General features: G+C 48.7%; 1 protein-coding gene across 2 annotated transcripts in view; it reads left to right on the top strand.

The window, feature by feature from the left end:
* apbb1ip (amyloid beta (A4) precursor protein-binding, family B, member 1 interacting protein) overlaps positions 1-22,160 on the top strand; it is a 256,190-nt gene extending 234,030 nt beyond the window's left edge. For both annotated transcript variants that reach the window (XM_072508444.1, XM_072508445.1), the window contains exons 12-14: positions 7,140-7,248; positions 9,917-10,005; positions 20,199-22,160. In XM_072508444.1, the coding sequence (XP_072364545.1) occupies positions 7,140-7,248; positions 9,917-10,005; positions 20,199-20,807 (807 nt within the window). In that variant the 3' untranslated portion in view covers positions 20,808-22,160. The remainder of the gene's footprint in view (positions 1-7,139; positions 7,249-9,916; positions 10,006-20,198) is intronic.
* The last annotated feature ends 315 nt before the right edge of the window (positions 22,161-22,475 follow it).

Here is a 22,475-nt window from a genome sequence, read left to right as displayed (position 1 = left end):
AGGGGCATCCTGCGGGCGGTCTGCATCTGCGGGGATGGGTGCCTGGACGCTTGGTCCTGCGATACACAATGAAGCATGCATGGTTAGACATCAGGCAGTGATCAGGTGATACGGGGGAGGGGGATATAGGGGAGGGGGGATATGGGGACGGGCTGTCGGTGGCTCACTTGCTAGTACGCCCCCGACCTCTGCATCAGCAACCTCCCGGTCCTCAGGTCCGCCAGCCAGTTCCAGGGCCCTTTCCTGGTGTTCGGTCAGTGGCCTCTCATCGGCGGGCCCTCCTCCAGTCCTCACATGCTCCCTATTGTTGTGTGCGCGCTTCTCCTGTGGGGGGGGGGGGGCAGGGGTAAAAGGCAACAGTGTTAGGCAGGTATATGAATGCACGCCATCAGTTGCGCGTGCATTGCAGAGGTTAAGGTTAGGGCTGGATTCACTTGGGGATATGGGGGATATGGGGGAGGGGGGATATGGGGGATATGGGGGAGGGGGGATATGGGGGAGGGGGGTGTTATGGGGGAGGGGGGATATGTGGGAGGGGGGATATGGGGGAGGGGGGATATGGGGGATATGGGGGAGGGTGTATATGGGGGAGGGGGATATGGGGGAGGGGGGATATGGGGGATATGGGGGAGGGGGGATATGGGGGAGGGGGGATATGGGGAGGGGGGATATGGGGAGGGGGGATATGGGGGAGGGGGGATATGGGGGATATGGGGAGGGGGGGATATGGGGAGGGGGATATGGGGGAGCGGGGATATGGGGAGGGGGGATATGGGGAGGCTCACCCTGCCTGCTCTGACGAGGTCGTTCACCTTCTTGTGGCACTGGGTGCCTGTCTGTGGTGTCAGGGCCACAGCGGTGACGGCCTCTGCCACTTCCCTCCACAGACGCCGGCTGTGGCGTGGGGCAACTCTGCGGCCGTGCCCGGGATACAGGGCGTCCCGGAGCGCCTCTACATCGCGTGACTCGAACCTCGGGGCTGAGCGACGGCCAGCCATCCAGTCGGGTGTTGCGGTCGGGTGTTCCTGTCGGGTGGGGGGGAGCAGCGCGGCCTTATGAGCCGTTACGCCGTGCAGCGCGTATGACGCTGCACGGCGTGAACCACTGCGCAAGCGCGGATCCCGTTACGTCGCTGCTAGCCCATTTCAGGCCGGAGACTATCGACCCATTTTTCCGACGTGACGCAAGTCGGATTTGCGCCGTTTTTTGCGCCAATCGGCGGACTTTCCGCCGATAACGGAGAATTTCGCCCTATCTGTGTGGAGTTAGCACATTCTCCCTGAGTTTGCGAGGGTTTCCCCTGGTTGCTCCGGTTTCGTGTGCCGGTGAGGGGGATTGGCCATCCTAAATTGCCCCTTTGTGTCCAAACTGTGCAGGTTAGGGAGGGTTGTAGGGTTACAGGGATAGGGCAGGGGAGTGGACCTAGGTAGGGTGCTCTTTCAGAGGATTGTTGCAGACTCGATGGGCCGAATGGCCTCGTTCTGCACTGTAGGAATTCTATGGTTCTAAGTCAGAACTTACTCAGTTAAACATAGAGAAAATCAAAACCATCCTTTTCAGCTCCCACAAACCCCTTGTGCACTTGCTTCTGATCCCAATTCGCTGACCAGCTCCACATTTGGAATGAAGCAGTGTCCAGTTCAGGAATCCTGGGCGAAATTCTCCGGTATCGGCGCGATGTCCGCCGACTGGCACCCAAAACGCGCAAATCAGTCGGGCGTCGCGCTGGCCCAAAGCTGCGGAATGCTCCGCATCTTTGGGGGCCGAGCCCCAACCTTAAGGGGCTAGGCCCGCGCCGGACGAATTTCCGTCCCGCCAGCTGGCGGAAAAGGCCTTTGTTGCCCCGCCAGCTGGCGCGGAAATGACATCTCCGGGCGGCGCATGGCCGGGAGCGTCAGCGACCGCTGATGGCATTCCCGTGCATGCGCAGTGGAGGGAGTCTCTTCCGCCTCGGCCATGGTGGAGACCGTGGTGAAGGCGGAAGGAAAAGAATGCCCCCACGGCACAGGCCCGCCCGCGGATCGGTGGGCCCCGATCGCGGGCCAGGCCACCGTGGGGGCACCCCCCGGGGCCAGATCGCCCCGCGCCCCCCCCCCCCCCCCCCAGGATCCCGGAGCCTGCCCGCGCCGCCTTGTCCCGCCGGTAAGGTAGGTGGTTTCATCTACGCCGGCGGGACAAGGCAGTTTTGCTGCGGGACTTCGGCCCATCTGGGCCGGAGAATCGCGGGGGTGGGGGGCGGCCCACCAACCGGCGCGGCGCGATTCCCACCCCCCCCCCGAATCTCCGGTGCCGGAGAATTCAGCAACCGGCGGGGGCGAGATTCACGCCAGCCCCCGGTGATTCTCCGACTCAGCAGGGGGTCGGAGAATCTCGCCCCCTGTTCAGACCTGCACTCAGCTCCCAAACCCATATTCTAACCCTCACCAAGACGTCCATCTCCACATTAACCACCCTGATCTTAGATCACTCCCACAAGCCTTTTTGTTACCTCAAGATCCAACTTGTCCAAAATAAAGACAGAAAATGCTGAGCCGGGTTGGCAGCATCTGTGGACAGACAAACACGGTTTGTCTACAGAACCATTCTGTAGAAGGGCCAATGGACTCTCTCCACTGATGCTGTAAGAGCTGTTGAGTTATTTCCAGGTATTTTTTTATTTCAGATTTTCAGCAACTGCAGAATTTTGCCTTTATTCAACTAGTCCGATGTTCTTCTCAATGTGATCTCCATTCTACACAAAGTGCAGCTCATGAGAAACTCTGTCGCCTTCGTCATGAACTCCAGAAAGTCTCCAGTCACTCGTCACTTCTGTTTTCATCAATCTCCCTGGCTGTTTATGCCCACTGGCTTCAAAATCAGTTCCTTGTTTATTGCCTCATCCACCCCTAACTCCAAAAGCTTCTCCAGTCCTGTTGCCCAGCCTAATACTGAGGATGCTTTGGCCCTAGCCAGCAGTACATCAGCCCTCAGCACCACCATTTTTGTTTTGTTAACAGAGCCTTCGAAAATCCTGGGCGGGATTCTCCGATTGCCGACGCCAAAATCGCGTTCGGCAATCAGCCGGAGAATCCATTTTTACGCCTCAAAAATGACGTACGCATGCCGTTGGGACTGCCTCAGGTCATCACCTGAGGCCCTCACCCGAGGCTCCGCCGCCGATGGACCGACTTCCCGAAGGCGTTGATTGCTTGTCCTCTCAATTTTCGTAAACCTGAAATGGCGGCCACGGCTGTGTCCAGCACTGCCACAGTCGGGGGGAGAGGCGTTCCGCTGGCAGGTGGCTTCGGCGGGGCTGGGTGAGCTGGTGCGTGGTGGTCCGGGGCTGGTGAGGGGGGTTACAGGGGGCCAGTTTTTGGCAGGCCGGGTCCACGCTCGGCTGCCGCTATGTCATACGGCGCGGCCGCCACAGGCCGCCACCGTGCACAAGCGCGGCCATGGACTCGGCCATTCTGCATCCATATTAGCGAGTAAAGCTGGGAACTTTACATGGCGTGGCTGCTAGCCCCCACCAGAGGGAGCATCGGTGCGGGGGCGGCGCAGACTTTTTGGTCATAAGACCAAACGCATCCTCCGAACATAGTTGCAGAATCGGAGAATCCAGTCCCCTAGTTCTACTCTCTGAACCTTCCTTCATAAACCCTTTTCATAGAAATCCTACAGTGCAGAAGGAGGCCATTCGGCCCATTGAGTCTGCACTGACCCTCCAAAAGAGCAGTCTACCTAGGCCTACTCCCCTGCCCTAACCCCGTAACCCCATAACCCCATCGAACCTTTGGACACTTTACACTTTACTCTCTATGTTTGAAAAAACATACATTTGTTATTCTCTTCAATTCCTACTTTGTGAAGGCTCACACAATGTTTTGTTACGTTAATGGTATTATTCAAAAGCAAATTGTCATTGTTATTGCTGTTGTACTTGAATATTCATTTCTTCTGGGGTAAATGACTGATAGTGACTGTCTGTCAGGTAGGAAAGTCTGCCACACAAAGCCACAGCTGAACTGAGAGCAGGTATGTCTTGTGGGGTGGGAGGGATAAGATCATGGTGGGGGTGTTAGGGGAAAGGGACTTAATTGGTTAGGGGTCTTGAAGGGGGCAGCTGATAGTTGTGAGCAGATGGTGATTGGCTGAACGGGCTTGACTGAGACAGTAGGGTGGAGCAGAGAACATAGATTGTGGGGAAATTTATTGGGGTGGAAACATTCCTGGTCCTCCAGGCCCACACCACTCTCCTGGATGCAACCTTTCTCACTCCTTTCACCAGCTGGGTTTTCCAAGATGAAGAAAATCCTTCTGACTTTGGGTAAAAGTAAAATCACTTAAAATGAAGGGACGCAAAATGATTAAAATAATCAGACTTCTCAGGTAGATTGATTGTCTGCTGCTCATGCTGTCATACATGGTGGATTTGAGCCAGATTGGGTTCATAGAATCCTGACAATGCAGAAGGACATCATTCGGCCCTTCGAGTCTGCACCAGCGCTCCAAAAGTGCACTCTAGCTAGGCCTAAGCCCCGGCAACCGCTTGCATTGATTATGGCCAGTCCACCTACCCTGCATACCTTTGGACTGTGGGAGGAAACCGGAGCACCCGGAGGAAACCCACAAAGGCGCGGGGAGAACATGCAAACTCCACACAGAAAGTGACCCAAGCCCAGATTCAAGCCCGGGTCCCTGGTGTTGTGAGGCAGCAGTGCTAACCACTGTGCAATCTGTTACTGTTGCATTATTTTAGTTTTTAAACCAACCCTTTTTTGGGGGGGTGACCAGAATTTTATGCTCCCCCACCGACAGCTTTTTAGGCAGGGGAGGAGGGGTGATGGGGGCCGTGAAATTAAAGGGACTAGATTCACTCCAACCACACAGAGATTACATCCTGGTGTGGAAAAAGCATTGGACAGGAAGCTGACCCTTTCCCCAATTGAGGCCCTTAGGTAGGGGAAAGCCGAATATCAACCTTTGTGTAAGAAGGTGGGGGAGGGTTACAGAGACGGGGATGGGGGTGGGGGGGCACCTTCATCAGAAGCCCCCCCCACCACCTCAAGGTCCAGGGAAGTGAGACCCCACCATCCAACAAGTTTAGGCCTGCCTTTCCTGTAAGTTTTTACATCCGTTTTTCAGTTAATCAAAGTAATCCTTTAGTCAATAAAAGCCTAGATATCACAGGTTGACATGGCAATGTCATATATGCAATTAAGTCAATCTCTGATACATCCAAGAGTATCAAAATACCCATATATAAAAATATCACTGTTCAGTAATGCCTACTCGAACCCAACTATCCCTGGTCAAGTACTCTGCAGTGACACTCAGTTGTTCAACCAGGAATTACCACCTGTACTATAAGTGGCATTGGCAAACACCTATTAAAGATTCAGACTGATGGGCAGCACGGTGGCGCAGTGGGTTAACCCTGCTGCCTCATAACGCCGAGGTCCCAGGTTCGATCCCGGCTCTGGGTCACTGTATGTGTGGAGTTTGCACATTCTCCCCATGTTTGTGTGGGTTTCGCCCCCACAACCCAAAGATATGTAGGCTAGGTGAATTGGCCACGCTAAATTGCCCCCTTAATTGGAAAAAATGAATTGGGTCTTCTAAATTAAAAAGAAAAAAAACAAGATTCAGACTGATAAATATTTTCTCTCACTCTGTTATTTGGTTACAGTCAAGTGTAAGATGTGGGGCGAAATTCTCCGGTATCGGCACGATGTCTGTCGACTGGCTCCCAAAATGGCGCAAATCAGTCGGGCATCGCGCCGCCCCAAAGGTGCGGAATGCTCCGCATCTTTGGGGGCCGAGCCCCAATCTTAAGGGGCTAGGCCCGCGCCGGACGAATTTCCGCCCCGCCAGCTGGCGGAAAAGGCCTTTGGTGCCCCGCCAGCTGGCGCGGAAATGACATCTCCGGGCGGCGCATGCGCGGGAGCGTCAGCGCATGCGCAGTGGAGGGAGTCTCTTCCGCCTCCGCCATGGTGGAGACCGTGGCGAAGGCGGAAGGAAAAGAATGCCCCCACGGCACAGGCCCGCCCGCGGATCGGTGGGCCCCGATAGCGGGCCAGGCCACCGTGGGAGCACCCCCCGTGGCCAGATCGTCCCGCGCCCCCCAGGACCCCGGAGGCACCCTGGGGCACCCCCCAGGACCCCAGAGCCCGCCCGTGCCGCCTTGTCCCACCGGTAAGGTAGGTGGTTTAATCTACGCCGGCAGAACAGGCATTTTAGCGGCGGGACTTCGGCCCATCCGGGCCGGAGAATCGCGTGGGGGGGCCCGCCAACCGGCGCGGCGCGATTCCCGTCCCCGCCGAATATCCGGTGGTGGAGAATTCGGCAATCGGTGGGGGCGGGATTCACGCCAGCCCCCGGCGATTCTCCGATACCTGTTCTTGTCAGCTTGGATCTAGCTTGTCTCTTTTGTGGTGGCCATGAATTGGACACAATTTGAATTTGAATTGGTATCGCCACACTACCAGAAGGATGTGGAGGCTTTAGAGAGGGTGCAGAAGAGATTTACCAGGATGTTGCCTGGTATGGAGGGCATTAGCTATGAGGAGCGGTTGAATAAACTCGGTTTGTTCTCACTGGAATGAAGGAGGTTGAGGGGAGACCTGATAGAGGTATACAAAATTATGAGGGGCATAGACAGAGTGGATAGTCAGAGGCTTTTCCCCAGGGTAGAGGGGTCAATTACTAGGGGGCATAGGTTTAAGGTGAGAGGGGCAAAGTTTAGAGTAGATGTACGAGGCAAGTTTTTTACGCAGAGGGTAGTGGGTGCCTGGAACTCACTACCGGAGGAGGTAGTGGAGGCAGGGACGATAGGGACATTTAAGGGGCATCTTGACAAATATATGAATAGGATGGGAATAGAAGGATACGGACCCAGGAAGTGTAGAAGATTGTAGTTTAGTCGGGCAGCATGGTCGGCACGGGCTTGGAGGGCCGAAGGGCCTGTTCCTGTGCTGTACATTTCTTTGTTCTTTGTTCTTTGTTCTTTTTGAAGCAAGCAAGGCGATGGATTGAAGTCTTGTCCTGTCCACTCTGCTCATTGGCTTTGTAACTGAGAAAGGAATAGCATTTTAAAGCCCTCTTTTCTAACATACTATATTAGATATATATTTAGAATAAGTTCTCTTTTCTGTTTTTAGTACAATAAGACATTGTACGACAATTACAAAGTGGCAGTGCAAAAAGCCGGTCTGGCATCGCGATGGGCGAATTTGTCAAATGTAGAACCTACCAAAAGCAGCATTTCAGGTATGTGCATGTTGGTGTTTACTTTCCAGACTCGTATTCTCATAACAATGCATTGATGATCTACATTTTTTTAAATGTTTTTTGGATAATTTTTAGGAACAGAAAAAACTCAGCAGTTTTGATGGAATCCCAATTATTTCTCAATCTTTTCTCTGTTCAGAATAGAAAGAACAAGCATTCTTACAACACCTTATTAACATTCTCAGGACATCCTTAAGGGCTTCTCAGTCAATTTGTTACTTTTGAAGTCCAGTCACTGTAGTTAATAAGCAAAGTGAGCATGGTTCACAAACACCACGTCTAACCAGTTAGCTGTGTTTGGAATCAGTTGAGGGTGGAACATAATGTCATGGATTTTCCTTGACATTCAATTGAATAAGGAGCCATATCCTGAGTCCAACATATCACCTGAAACATCCCTCAATAAGTACCAGTTTGTGGGCTTAGAATAGCTGCCTTAACCCTGAGAAAGGCTTGAACCCACAATCTTTGGATTCAGAAGCAAATGTGACACCAACAGAACCAAACCAACGTTTCAATTGTCTACCAAACCAATTGATAATGTTTGCTTCAATCATCTTTTCCTAGTAGTACATTTTTTGGCTGTTACCCTTTGGGTGAAAAAGTTCCATTTGCCTTTTATTATCACTTAGTATAATTTTCCACTTATGTCCCCTGATATTTGAACCCTTTGTCATCGGAACGATTTGCTTCGACAATGTTGTCAATTCTATTTAAACTTTACTTGATTTATCTCTTTTCTAAAGGAGGCAAGTCCAATTTCCTTAACTTTTACTCACCTCAAATTCCTGGGGCATGATTCTCCAGTCGCCGACGCTGAAATCACATTCAGCGATCGGCTGGAGAATCCCCGTTTGCGCCAAAATTGGGGGCGGCACCATTTTTGCGATGCTCCGCCCTCTCGAAAAGGCCATACTCGGGGAGTATTCGGCAGGTCGTATGCTCCGGCACAATGGGCCGAGTTCCCGACGGCGTGGGTCACTCATGCTATTTATTTTCCGTGAACCCGGCGTGGCGGCTGTGGACTGTGTCCGGGGGTGGCGAGGGGGGCAGTTTTTGGCAGGCTGGGACCGCGTGCGGCCAGCGCCATGATGCATGGCTCGCCCGCTGCAGGTCACCACCGTGCGCATGCGTGGCCACGGACCCGACAATTCTCCGGCGGTATCCGCAGGTAAAGCCGCTGGCTTTACACTGCATGCCTGCTAGCCCCCCATCAGACAGAGGATCTGCGCAGCTTTTGCGCCGTTTTTTCTGGCGTAAAGTGCCACTGATCCCATGCCAGTGTCAGCACTTAGGCTTCAAATCAGAGAATCCAGACCCTGATATTTGGAATTTGGATTTTTGCAGTTGGGATCAATTATATATATTTTGTGCCTTTATGGTGTTGACAGTTGTTTATGTGAGGCTAAAGTTGAAGCTAAAGAATAGTGATCAGGACACAAGCACACAAACCAAGAATTTTCTGATAAGTGTGAAAAATCCAAATTGCCTTATTGCTTGCATGAAAATTCAGAGCTTATGTACTGAGCTGTCAGCATTTATGTGGACACATCGCAACCAGTTTATTTTAATTGTGTAAATTAATGAAAGGATTGTCGCGATTATACTTGTACAGCCAACAATCAGTTAATTAAGAACTGATTATAATCAAAAATTATCACTTAAGGGCAAGATGGTACCACTGTGGTTAGCACTGTTGCTTCACAGCGCCAGGGACCTGAGTTTGATTCCCGGCTTGGGTCACTGTCTGTGCGGAGTCTGCACGTTCTCCCCGTGTCTGCGTGGGTTTCCTCCGGGTGCTCTGGTTTCCTCCCACAGTCCAAAGATGTGCGGGTTAGGTGGATTGGGCATGCTAAATTGCTCTGTAGTGTCCAAAACGTTAGGTGGGGTTGCTGGGTTACGGGGATGGGGTGGAGGTGTGGGCTTAGGTAGGGTCCTCTTTCAGGCGCCAAATGGCTGAATGGCCTCCTTCTCCACTGTAAATTCTATGAAGACAGTTTTTACAAATGGGTTTAGGAGTACTCCTGCTGCCTCATTCCATATCACAAACAGCAACAGGGCATTGATCATTAAAGATGATCTAGAAGGAATAAGAACTGGGTAGATTAAACAAAAGATAAATTCTGTTTTTCAACAAAATAATTCCAGAGAAAAGCGGATGCACTTTACTCTTTTCAAGGAAGTTACCTTTTTACAAAATGTCTTCCTCCCATTTCTTCCTCCCAGGCATCCTGAACCTGTCGAAAGGTTCTTCAGTCCCAGTCCCAGGGAGAGCAAGCTGCTTTTGGGATGCCTTTAATGTCATTATGCAACTGGACACTAGGAGGCGTGTGTGAACAGCCAGCTGGAATGTCTTTTTTCCCACTGTCCCGTCTAAAATCCACCTCACCCTTTCGTGATTGAGCTTGGAAATTTAGCAAAGTGGCAGATTACACCTTCATTCCCTCAATTTTTAATCTCATCCTAACTGAATAAAATGAGGCATTTTCTCCTTTAATTTCACTGTTCTTTTGTGTGTTTAGAGAAAAAGGTTTTGATTGAATGAAGCTGTACTTCTAAACTAATAGATCCTTATTGTTCTATGTTGGTCTGTCTGTCACTTATAAATTCTTATTAAGTTTTCTTTTTCCATATTATCGTTCCATAGCTGCTCCTCAACCAAATGGGCATCCAGGACAACTCCAGCAAGCACTGAACCCGGTCAGCTCTGCGTTTCCTCAAACTTGTAAGCAAGAGGTAAGCAAAATGAAAATTGAAAAGAAAGCGAGGAATTATATCTGTGAAATCTTTAGCAACGAGGAAATGCATGGATTTCCCTAAAAAGTTTGACTACATTGACTTCTGCAAAATAGACACTACTTTTTGTTAATCTCATCCTAACTGACATGACAGTGGCTAGAATGAGCAAGTTTTTCGGGGTAGAGGACAGGTGTGCGAGGTGCGCGGGAAGCCGAGCTAATCATGTCCCATCTCTTAGAACATAGAACATAGAACAATACAGTGCAGTACAGGCCCTTCGGCCCACGATGTTGCACCGAAACAAAAGCCATCTAACCTACACTATACCATTATCATCCATATGTTTATCCAATAAACTTTTAAATGCCCTCAATGTTGGCGAGTTCACTACTGTAGCAGGTAGGGCATTCCACGGCCTCACTACTCTTTGCGTAAAGAACCTACCCCTGACCTCTGTCCTATATCTATTACCCCTCAGTTTAAGGCTATGTCCCCTCGTGCTAGCCATTTCCATCCGCGGGAGAAGGCTCTCACTGTCCACCCTAGCTAACCCTCTGATCATTTTGTATGCCTCTATTAAGTCTCCTCTTAACCTTCTTCTCTCTAACGAAAACAACCTCAAGTCCATCAGCCTTTCCTCATAAGATTTTCCCTCCATACCAGGCAACATCCTGGTAAATCTCCTCTGCACCCGTTCCAAAGCCTCCACGTCCTTCCTATAATGCGGTGACCAGAACTGTACGCAATACTCCAAATGCGGCCGTACCAGAGTTCTGTACAGCTGCAACATGACCTCCTGACTCCGGAACTCAATCCCTCTACCAATAAAGGCCAACACTCCATAGGCCTTCTTCACCACCCTATCAACCTGGGTGGCAACTTTCAGGGATCTATGTACATGGACACCTAGATCCCTCTGCTCATCCACACTTTCAAGAACTTTTCCATTAGCCAAATATTCCACATTCCTGTTTTTCCTTCCAAAGTGAATCACCTCACACTTCTCTACATTAAACTCCATTTGCCACCTCTCAGCCCAGCACTGCAGCTTATCTATATCCCTCTGTAACATGCTACTTCCTTCCACACTATCGACAACACCACCGACTTTAGTATCGTCTGCAAATTTACTCACCCACCCTTCTGCGCCTTCCTCTAGGTCATTGATAAAAATGACAAACAGCAACGGCCCCAGAACAGATCCTTGTGGTACTCCACTTGTGACAGAACTCCATTCTGAACATTTCCCATCAACCACCACCCTCTATCTTCTTTCAGCTAGCCAATTTCTGATCCACATCTCTAAATCACCCTCAATCCCCAGCCTCCGTATTTTCTGCAATAGCCTACCGTGGGGAACCTTATCAAACGCTTTGCTGAAATCCATATACACCACATCAACTGCTCTACCCTCGTCTACCTGTTCAGTCACCTTCTCAAAGAACTCGATAAGGTTTGTGAGGCATGACCTACCCTTCACAAAGCCATGCTGACTATCCCTGATCATATTATTCCTATCTAGATGATTATAAATCTTGTCTCTTATAATCCCCTCCAAGACTTTACCCACTACAGACGTGAGGCTCACCGGTCTATAGTTGCCGGGGTTGTCTCTGCTCCCCTTTTTGAACAAAGGGACCACATTTGCTATCCTCCAGTCCTCTGGCACTATTCCTGTATCCAATGATGACATAAAAATCAAAGCCAATGGTCCAGCAATCTCTTCCCTGGCCTCCCAGAGAATCCTAGGATAAATCCCATCAGGTCCCGGGGACTTATCTATTTTCAGCCTGTCCAGAATTGCCAACACCTCTTCCCTACGTACCTCAATGCCATCTAATCTATTTACCTGGAGCTCAGCATTCTCCTCCACAACATTGTCTTTTTCCTGAGTGAATACTGACGAAAAATATTCATTTAGTATCTCGCCTATCTCTTCAGACTCTACACACAACTTCCCATCCCTGTCCTTGACTGGTCCTACTCTATCCCTAGTCATTCGCTTATTCCTGACATACCTGTAGAAAGCTTTTGGGTTTTCCTTGATCCTTCCTGCCAAATACTTCTCATGTCCCCTCCTTGCTCGTCTCAGCTCTCTCTTTAGATCCTTCCTCGCTACCTTGTAACTATCCATCGCCCCAACTGAAACTTCACACCTCATCTTCACATAGGCCTCCTTCTTCCTCTTAACAAGAGATTCCACTTCTTTGGTAAACCACGGTTCCCTCGCTCGGCACCTTCCTCCCTGCCTGACCGGTACATACTTATCAAGAACACGCAGTAGCTGATCCTTGAACAAGCTCCACTTATCCACTGTGTCCAACACTTGCAGCCTACTTCTCCACCTTATCCCCCCCAAGTCACGTCTAATGGCATCATAATTTCCCTTCCCCCAGCTATAACTCTTGCCCTGCGGTGTATACTTATCCCTTTCCATCCTTAACGTAAACGTCACCGAATTGTGGTCACTGTCCCCAAAGTGCTCACCTACCTCCAAATCCAACACCTGGCCTGGTTCATTACCCAAAACCAAATCCAATGTGGCCTCGCCTCTTGTTGGCCTGTCAACAAACTGTGTCAGGAAACCCTCCTGCACACACTGTACAAAAAACGACCCATCTAATGTACTCGAACTATATCTTTTCCAGTCAATATTTGGAAAGTTAAAGTCTCCCATAATAACTACCCTGTTATTTTCGCTCTTATCCAGGATCATCCTCGCCATCCTTTCCTCTACATCCCTAGAACTATTTGGAGGCCTATAGAAGACTCCCAACAGTGTGACCTCTCCTTTCATGTTTCTAACCTCAGCCCATACTACCTCGGAAGATGAGTCCCCATCTAGCATCCTCTCCGCCACCGTAATACTGCTCTTGACTAGCAGCTCCACAACTCCCCCTCTTTTGCCTCCTTCTCTGAGCTTACTAAAACACCTAAACCCCGAAACCTGCAACATCCATTCCTGTCCCTGCTCTATCCATGTCTCCGAAATGGCCACAACATCGAAGTCCCAGGTACCAACCCATGCTGCCAGTTCCCCTACCTTATTTCATATGCTCCTGGCATTGAAGTAGACACACTTCAAACCACATACCTGAACACTGGCCCCCTCCTGCAACGCCAAATCTGAGCTCCTGACCTCTGTACTCTCATTCTCCCTTACCCTAAAACTACAATCCAGGTTCCCATGCCCCTGCTGCATTAGTTTAAACCCTCCCTTAAGTTCCTTTTAATTTGTTCTACCAGCCGGATCTGGATTCCCAGATACCGAAAGCTCTTTCCTACCATTCTAAGCGGCAGCTCTCCCAGTCTCTTCTCCTGTCCTCTTGCCTGGATCGCGAACATCTCGCTTTTCCCCATGTTCAATTTATACCCTGAAAAACTGCCAAATTCCCCCAGGATTCGCATTACTTCCCCATCCCCTCCAACGGGTCTGAAATATACAAGAGCAAGTCATCTGCGTAAAGCGAGACCCGGTGCTCCACCCGCCCCCCCCCCCCCCCCCCCCCCCCGCCCCCCGAACCAGCCTTTTCCAGTTCCTAGAAGCTCTTAACGTCATGGCCAATGGCTCTATGGCCAGAGCAAACAGTAGCGGGGAGAGGGGGCACCCTTGCCTCGTCCTTCGGTGTAGTTTAAAATACCGCGACCTCAGCCAGTTCGTACGCACACTCGCTACTTGTGCCTGATAGAGCAACCGCACCCAGTCAATTAAGCCCTCACCAAACCCAAACCTTATCCCATTTCAGGATCAATGAAATCGAGGCCTGCGACATTGTTGGGGGGAGGACGCCCTTCTCTCTTGCTTCATTAATATATCCTCACCATCAGTGGGCTCAATATCTCTGAAAACTTCTTATAGAATTCCACTGGATAGCCGTCAGGCCCCAGGGCCTTGCCCAACTGCATGCCCTCCAGCCCCTCGATTATTTCCTCAATCTCAATTGGGGCTCCCAGCCCTTCCACCAGATCCTCATCTACCCTCGGAAACCTCAAATGATCCAAAAACTGCCTCATCTCCTCCACCCCAGCCGTGGGTTCCGACTCATATAATTTACTATAAAAGTGCTTAAACACCTCGTTCACCCCACTGGGTCCAGGACAGCATTCCTGACTCAACTCTTTACTTTCCCTATCTCCCTGGCCGCCTCCCTTTCCCTGAGCTGGTGCGCTAACATTCTGCTTGCCTTGTCCCCGTACTCATAAATTGCCCCCCTTGCCTTCCTCAACAGTTCCATCACTTTCCCAGTAGTCAACAACCCAAACTCCGCCTGTAACCTCCACCACTCCCTCAGTAGCCCCGCAACCGGGGCCTCCAAGTATCTCCTGTCCACCTGTAGTATCTCCTCCACTAACCTGTCCATCTCAACCCGTTCCACCTTTTCTCTGCGGACCCGTGTCGAGATTAATTCCCCTCTGACCAGGGCCTTCAAAGCTTCCCAAACCTTTGCTGCAGAGACCTCCCCCGTATCATTTGTTTCCAGGTAGTTCTGGATGGACTTGTTAACCCACCCACAGATCGCTTCATCCGCTAGCAACCCCACATCCAGTCTCCACAGCAGGCGTTGCCCTCTCTCCACACTAACCCGTAGATCCACCCAATGTGGGGCATGATCCGACACTGCGATTGCCGAGTACTCAGTATCCACCACCCCCGGTATTAGCGCCCTGCTCAGAACAAGAAAGTTGATGCGAGAGTGTACCTTGTGGACATGGGAGAAAAAAGAAAACTCCTTCGCCCTTGGCCGTGCAAACCTCCATGGATCTACTCCCCCCATCTGTTCCATAAATCCCTTCAATTCCTTTGCCTCGGACGGCCTCCTCCCTGTCCTGGATTTTGACCGATCCAATTCCGGATCAATGACTGTGTTAAAATCTCCTCCCATAATCAGCTTATATAACTCTAAGTCTGGGATCGTACCTAACACCCGCCTCATACATTCCACATCGTCCGAATTCGGAGCATATATGTTCACAAGTACCACCCGTACCCCCTCCAGTTTCCCACTCACCATTACGTATCTCCCCCCCCCCCCCCCCTTGTCTGACACGATTCTCCCTGCCTCGAATTCCACTCGTTTATTGATCAAGATCGCTACCCCCCTGGTCTTTGAGTCCAACCCTGAGTGGAATACTTGGCCAACCCACCCCTTTCTCAATCTCGTCTGGTCTGTAACCTTTAGGTGTGTCTCTTGTAGCATTGCCACGTCCGCCTTCAACCCCCTCAAATGCGCAAACACGCAAGCCCTCTTGACCGGCCCATTCAACCCTCTGACGTTCCGTGTAATCAGCCTGGTCAGGGGGCTCCCCCACCCCAGCCGACTAGCCATCACCCTTTTTAGGCCAGCCACTAGCTCGCGCCCTCCGCCTCCCCGAGCCCCCACTCGGGTATTTGCCATTCCCGACCTCCCATTTGTCCCCTAGTAACAGTTCCTTCCCTGTCAGCAAAGCAGCTCCCCCATCTCTCCCTCCCACTAGAAAAAGCAGTAGAAACCCAACCCCCCAAGTCAAGCTCCAGCTTAACATCTGATCTCCCACCACTGTGCTTCTGTGAGCCAGCTGACCCATGCTGACTTGATAGCGCCCGCCCATGGCACCCAGCAGTCTGTCTCCCCATTGTTCTCTCCCCTCTCCCCCCACATGGACAAACATATTAAAAGCATCACATTCCCCAGTAAACAAACATCAGAAAAAACAGTGAAGAAACAGCCACTTTAGAGAGAAAAAAACACCCCAAAACAGAACCAGCTCCAAAGACCACCCCCCTCTAACCAGCTCCCTGCAAGACAAAGTTAACTTTAGCAATCAAAACAGCCTCTTATTACACATAGCACTACTTATACTTATACAGCCCAACACAACAAATCACCACCACAGTACTCTCCAAAGCTTCAGTGTCTTTTAGTTTGCCTCCAGCCTTTTTTCTTTAATAAAAGTCCATACTTCGTCTGGTGTTCCGAAGTAGACGCGCTGGGTACAACATCCCGAACTTTACCCCCTTCTTAAAGAGGGCTGTTTTTGCCCAATTAAATCCAGCTCACCTCTTGGCCAAATCCGCACCCAGGTCCTGATAAATGTGCAGCTCATAATTCTCCCACTTGCTGCTCCATTCTTTCTTGGTCCACCACAGAACGTGTTCCTTGTCCAGGAAGCGGTGAAAGCGTACCACCATTGCCCTCGGCGACTCATTCGCTCAGGGCTTCTTCGCGAGGTCTCTGTATGCTCTATCCACATCCAGGGGTCGAGGGAACGCCTCAGCCCCCATCAACTTCTCCAACATGTCCGTCACATAAGCCCTCGCATCCGATCCCTCACTGCCTAAGGCCTCCTGGACCTGTTCTCCAGGTCCTCCAACTTCTCTTGCATTCTTTTCTGGCGGTCGTTCATCATCTCCACCTTGGTCTCCAGCACGGTTATGTATTCCTCGTGCTCGGACACCTTTTTCTCCACCTCCTGGATCATTCTTCCGTAGGTCTCTTGATTCTGCACAACTTGATCAATCGAAACCTTAATCGGGTCCAGCGTGTCCTTCTTCAGCACAGCGAAGCAATCTGCGAAAAACTTCGCCAGCTGCTCCGTCGACCACTGTGGTGTCTCCCCGGGGTACTTGCTCCCTGCCATGCTTTCCCGTGTTGCCGACTCTGCTCGTGTCTTCCTTGTAGGACTTTGTCTTCTCGCACAACCACTTCTGGTCCAATTCTGCATACACTGGAGGGGGATTTCTCCTCCCTGTCTCACTCTTCCCCGATTTATCCCATAAGATCCTTTAAAAAACGGGGAAAACAGGTCCAAAAGTCCATCACAGGTGGGAGCTATCAAATGTGCAACCTACTCCTCCCTCCATGGCTGCCACCGGAAGTGAGGTATGAAATCATATGGGGAACAACGAAGCATGGATGAGCCTCTTCAAAATAGTATCTTCATTAAAAGTAGTACCTTGATCCGTTGCATTTCACAGCTTCCAATGAGGTTCTTCTCACAGTATATACGGCAGCTATAATAAAGCACATCAGGTGCTGGAACCTGGCCTACTCAAGTAGGCTTCTGAAGGAGATTAGCATCTCAGTTTCAGTTAAAAGTAGAGTTTGCTTTGTGTTTGAATTGACACTTTGTTCATTTTCTTCCAAACATGAGTTGGTTTAATAATAATATAATAAAAATCGCTTATTGTCACAAGTAGGCTTCAATGAAGTTACTGTGAAAAGCCCCTAGTCGCCACATTCCGGCGCCTGTTCGGGGAGGCTGGTACGGGAATTGAACCCGCGCTGCCGGCATTGATCTGCATTACAAGCCAGCTGTTTAGCCCACTATGCTAAACCAGCCCTTTCATCTAGCACCATTTTGATTTGATTTTCCCCTTCATTAAACTCGAGATATATGAACCGTACGAGTGTTGAGGAAGTTTCTTAGAATGGGTGTTTCCACGCTGAATACAAACATGAGCTTGCAATGTGCGAACAAATGCAACTGCAATGTTACTTGTCACTATCCCGCAATCATAACAATAGACTCTTCCGCAAGTACTTTCAAATGTGAAAGATCTACATTTCCACCTCCACTTCACAACACAAGAAATCACATAGCTGGTTCATCTTCTGCTTTCTGGTACAAACAGCTCTAAGAGTCATCAAGTAATACACTCTTATGGCACAGAAAGAGGCCATTTAGTTCACCATGCCTGTGTTGGCCCTTTGAAAGAGCAATCCAATTAATTCCACTCCCCAGTTCTTTCCATCTTGTCCTGCATTTTCTTTTCTTTTCAAGTGTATATCCATTTACTTTACACTACTTACTATTAAATCTGCTTTCAGGTGGTACATTCCAAATCAAAACAACTCACTGTGAAAATAATCTCTCCTCATCTTCCTTTGGTACCATTGTTAATTATCTTAAATCCATGTCCTCCAGCTACTGGCCCATCGGTCAGCAAGATCTTCTCTTTAAATAGGCATTTGGTAGTCCAGAACTTGAGTATTGCTGAAAAGGGAGCTACGGCAAAGCTTTTCATCTTGCACTCATCAGGACACTTCGCAACAATATCAATATGGGGAAAACAATCATTTATACTGTATAAGATAAGAATGCTGACTGGTGGCAAATAAACTCTGATTGATAGAGGCATTGCCATGGAGAATGCAACAGTTGATGCTGACTGACAGTTAACTGGCAAGCATTGTTTGATATTGAGGGAAGATTTTCTGGCTGTTCTCGCCGGCAGGATCTTCCAGTCCCGTTGGCTTCCCGGTGGTAGGGGGTGGATTCAATGGGAAATCCCATTGACAGTGGCGGGACTGTAAGATCCCACTGCCAGCCATAAGATCCCACCCCCAAGAAACATGCGGGAGGAGGTGTGGGAAATCCCTCCCTTAATCACGGTATTTCCCAGAAGAATGAGTCAGCAAATGGCTGTCACTTACTTTTTTCAGCTGAAACAGGCGCAATGTGTGTACATGTTCTTTCTTTCTACAACGAACACGGACTAGTTGAGTATGGTCTGTACCTCACTATGTGAAATCAGTAGCTGGGAAATGCTGTTTGATAGGATCTGCCAGTTCTTAGGACACATGACTTACATACCGAGCATCATTCTGGGCGTTGTCACTGAAATTAATTTCCCACATTACTGCATCCTGCAAGATAATTTTTTTAATTTGATTTTGGGACATGGGCGTCGCTGGCCGGGCCAGCATTTATTGCCCCATCCCTAATTGCCCTTGTACTAAGTGGCTTGCTAGGCTATTTCAGAGGGGGGCAATTAAGAGTCAACCACATCGCTGTGTGGGTCTGGAGTCACATGTAGGCAAAATCAGGTAAGGGTGGCAGATTTCCTTCTTTGAAGGGCATGACTAACCTGATAAGATCATTTCACGCTGCATAACACTCAAACCCATGAATGGGCTTAAAGCTGTCACTTTCAGCCCTCGAAAGTGTCTGCCTCAGATTACCCAGGACGGGCAAGGTATCTGAAAAATATGAGCAACAGGTGAAACTAGCTGTTTCACACTGCTACCATGCAGTGGTATTCACCACTAACAGGAAGCTGCTTCTAAGCCAAAACAAGATGCTACCTATCACACAAATGAGTGATATGGTATTGAATTCCAGTGCCTTAACTGGAAGCTACATACATTAACACAAGGCCTTATTCTACGCAGACATAAAAGAACATATATGCACATTACACCTGTTTCAGTGAAACAAAATAAGTGACAGTCATTCGCTGATTCATTCCTCTGGGCAATGCCGTGACCAATCCGGATCAAGCTGCCTGGTTTAAATTCCAAACAATGCTTAGCCGTTAACTGTCAGTCACCATCACCTGGTACATTCTCCATAGCACTGCCTCCACCAACCAGAGTCCATTTGCCAACCAATCCGCATTCTTTTCTCATTCAGTATAAATTGTTGTTTTCCCCTTTAAACTGGTGTTCTTTGCGAAGTATCCTGATGAATGCAGGATGAAAAGCTTTGACATGTCTCTTTTTTCAGCTTACTGTTATTTACTCAGTTTAGAACTTTCTGTGAAATCTCCCCTTAATCTTCTCTGCTCCATGGAAAACAATCCAAGCTTCTCCAGTCTCTCCACCTAACTCATTCCTGTTATCATTCTAGTTAATCTCCTAAAACAGAAACTGAAAATCGCTTATTGTCACAAGTCAGCTTCAAATGAAGTTACTGTGAAAAGCCCCTAGTCGCCACATTCCGGCGCCTGTTCGGGGAGACTGTTACAGGAATTGAACCGTGCTGCTGGCCTGCCTTGGTCTGCTTGCAAAGCCAGCGATTTAGCCCTGTGCTAAACAGCCCCTACCTCTGCACCTTCTCAAAGGCGTGGACATCCTCCCTAAAGTGTGGTACCCAGAATTGGACACAATACGTTAGATGAGGCCTAATCAGGGATTTGTAAAGATTTAGGATTTTTTTTCTTTGCACTTACAAAAATTTGTGTAGTGAGCCCATCAGATACAAGACAGAACTCTTTTAAGGTGATACTATCTAATCCGGAAAACAAACCTGGTCATAAGATGTACTGCACTGAATTATTGGAAGTTGAGACCTTGGCTAATTAAAAATTTGGCCAATAACTGTAATATTGAACAACAAAATTCGGCAATCAAGGAAGATTTGATGTTTGCTATGTGAATATTCACTTAATGTATGATCCATATAATAAAACATTTATTTTCAATTTGAAGGAGAAGAGGACATATAATGCTGATACCAACTACCCGCCGCCACCTGCTCACCTTGTATGTCAAGAACCCATGCGTGGTGAAGTAGAGGAGTTGCCACCTCCTCCACCCCCATCCTTTGAACCTTCCCCTCCACCTTTTCTGCCGCCTCAAATGCCAGCAGAGCATTCCAGGCCAAAGCCAGGCCCTCCTCCACCACCTACCCGACATTTTCCATCTGCAACATCTGCAGCGCCACCTCCTACTTTAATCAAACGGAAAAATTCAGGCGCAAGTAATGAACCAAAACCAAGCGTTCGTTTCGTAGATTTACCTGCACCTCCTCCGGATCCAGAACATTTTCCAGAGCCGCCGCCTGATTTTTTGCCGCCTCCTCCTCCTTGCTTCAACAGCAACTCCGGAGGACCACCGCCACCACCACCTCCTCCTCCACCACCTCCTTCTAACCCAACCATCAATGCTGTGAAAAGGCCACTTGTGCCAAGGAGGAGTGATAATACCGGGATTACCTCCAACGTTAGACCTGGAGGAGGTGGATCCTCGGACAAGCCAGACCTTATGTCAGATCTCATGAAAGTCCTACAGAAAAAAAGAGCTGCACTAAATGAATAAGAACAAGCCTTTCAATCAAAGATTTGTCTCCATACTTACTTTGCAGTTTATGGTTACTAAAAACAGCTCAAGTAAAAAATAGCCTAACACTGGAAAATAGTCTTATTATCATGAGCTGGTATGTTAATTTTCCATAATTGTACATAGATGTGTTTCGTTTTACAACTGTATCCATGTTACTTCAAGAGAGTGAAATGAAATTCGGTCTGATGGCAAATATGACGTGGTGTTAATCCTGTAAGTGCAGGAAATCTGTACTGATTTAGTTGAATTCAGGTAGCCAATGGCAAAACCATTTTATATAATCTCCAGATTACAGGAATATGAAACAGCCAGAGTTTCCACTTCTGATTGCCTCCCTGCACCAAAGCGTCGTGATGAGAATATTTTTGTTGTGATATCTTTAAAGTCAGCAGAAATCATACTGTCTCCCCAAGGTGTTGTACATCTGAGAGGATTCAGAATGTTATTTTCCTTCCCTAACTCTTAAGAATGATTTTGCAACTCTCAGTCATATGTTTCGTGTGTGGTAGGGTGCAACACGACGGAAGAAGTGTTGGAGAAAGGGTAATCTCCCTGATAATCAGGATATAAATGAACAGTTTTCCAGTAGTAAACCTCACACCTTTTTCTGACAAGTTGAGTCTGCAATATCCTCTCCTCGCCCTTCATTCTAAAGATCTGCTTGCCAGTTTGAAATCAACATGCATGTCCTCAGGATCTGGGTATATAATAAACTACATTTCAACATTCTCGGCTCCAATAATATCCAGCATCTCAACTTAAACAGAGAAATAGGAATTCTTATCATAGGGGACCCACCCAAGGCTGCCCCCTAATGCCATTGGGTCTCTAAGCGCTGGGTAGATCTTGCGTCTCTTACAAGGTCAACTAAGAATCCAAGAATCATCATGGTTCTGAACAAACTGGCTTCCTCCAATTCCCCACTGCAGTTTGGGTAAACACCAATCAGAGGTATGCTGGAAGTCTGGAGGAAAGTCAACGAAATTTTGCTGCCAACTAAATTTTTCGGCAGCAATCTCTGATGTTTTAAAGGTTATCATAAAACATTAGTAGCATATTAATGTAATTGAGGCCAAGAAATAGTCAACATGTAGCCCCATTCTTGTGTAGCCTACATAGAAAATTTGTGGGTGTGGCCATATACATGAACTGTCTGTACAGAGGTTTAAATGCACCAGTGATTAAACAATGCTGGTCTGGATTACGTAATTACTGAGATTAAATAACTCATAACAATTAACATATCTGATCATGCTTTCTTTTGCCTATTGACATCTGGGTGGAGTGAGCACAAGCCGCATCAATAAATATTGTGTCTTTTTTAAAAAATCTTTTTATTGGCATTTCTCATATTTATAAACAGCTGTGTATATATACACATCACATTTTCTCGCCCGCGCTAATTTCCTTTATTATACAGGGAGGTTTATTTTGTCCTTCGTTTAACTAACCCTATGTGCATTTTGTTGCCCTCTGGATAGGTCTATGGTTCCTCCCCCCTTCCCCGTTGTCCCCCTGAGTTAACGAGTCTTGTTTAGAAGAGCAAGGTGAACTCCAATTCATCTCATTACACCTGTGGGCTGGGAGTAAGGTGGAAATGAGTCAACCTCTGTGTCCATTTATTCATCTGTAGGTGCCTTGTGG

Source organism: Scyliorhinus torazame, chromosome 6 (assembly GCF_047496885.1).
Source record: "Scyliorhinus torazame isolate Kashiwa2021f chromosome 6, sScyTor2.1, whole genome shotgun sequence".
Lineage (NCBI taxonomy): Eukaryota > Metazoa > Chordata > Chondrichthyes > Carcharhiniformes > Scyliorhinidae > Scyliorhinus > Scyliorhinus torazame.
This window is presented reverse-complemented; position numbering and strand designations above follow the sequence as displayed.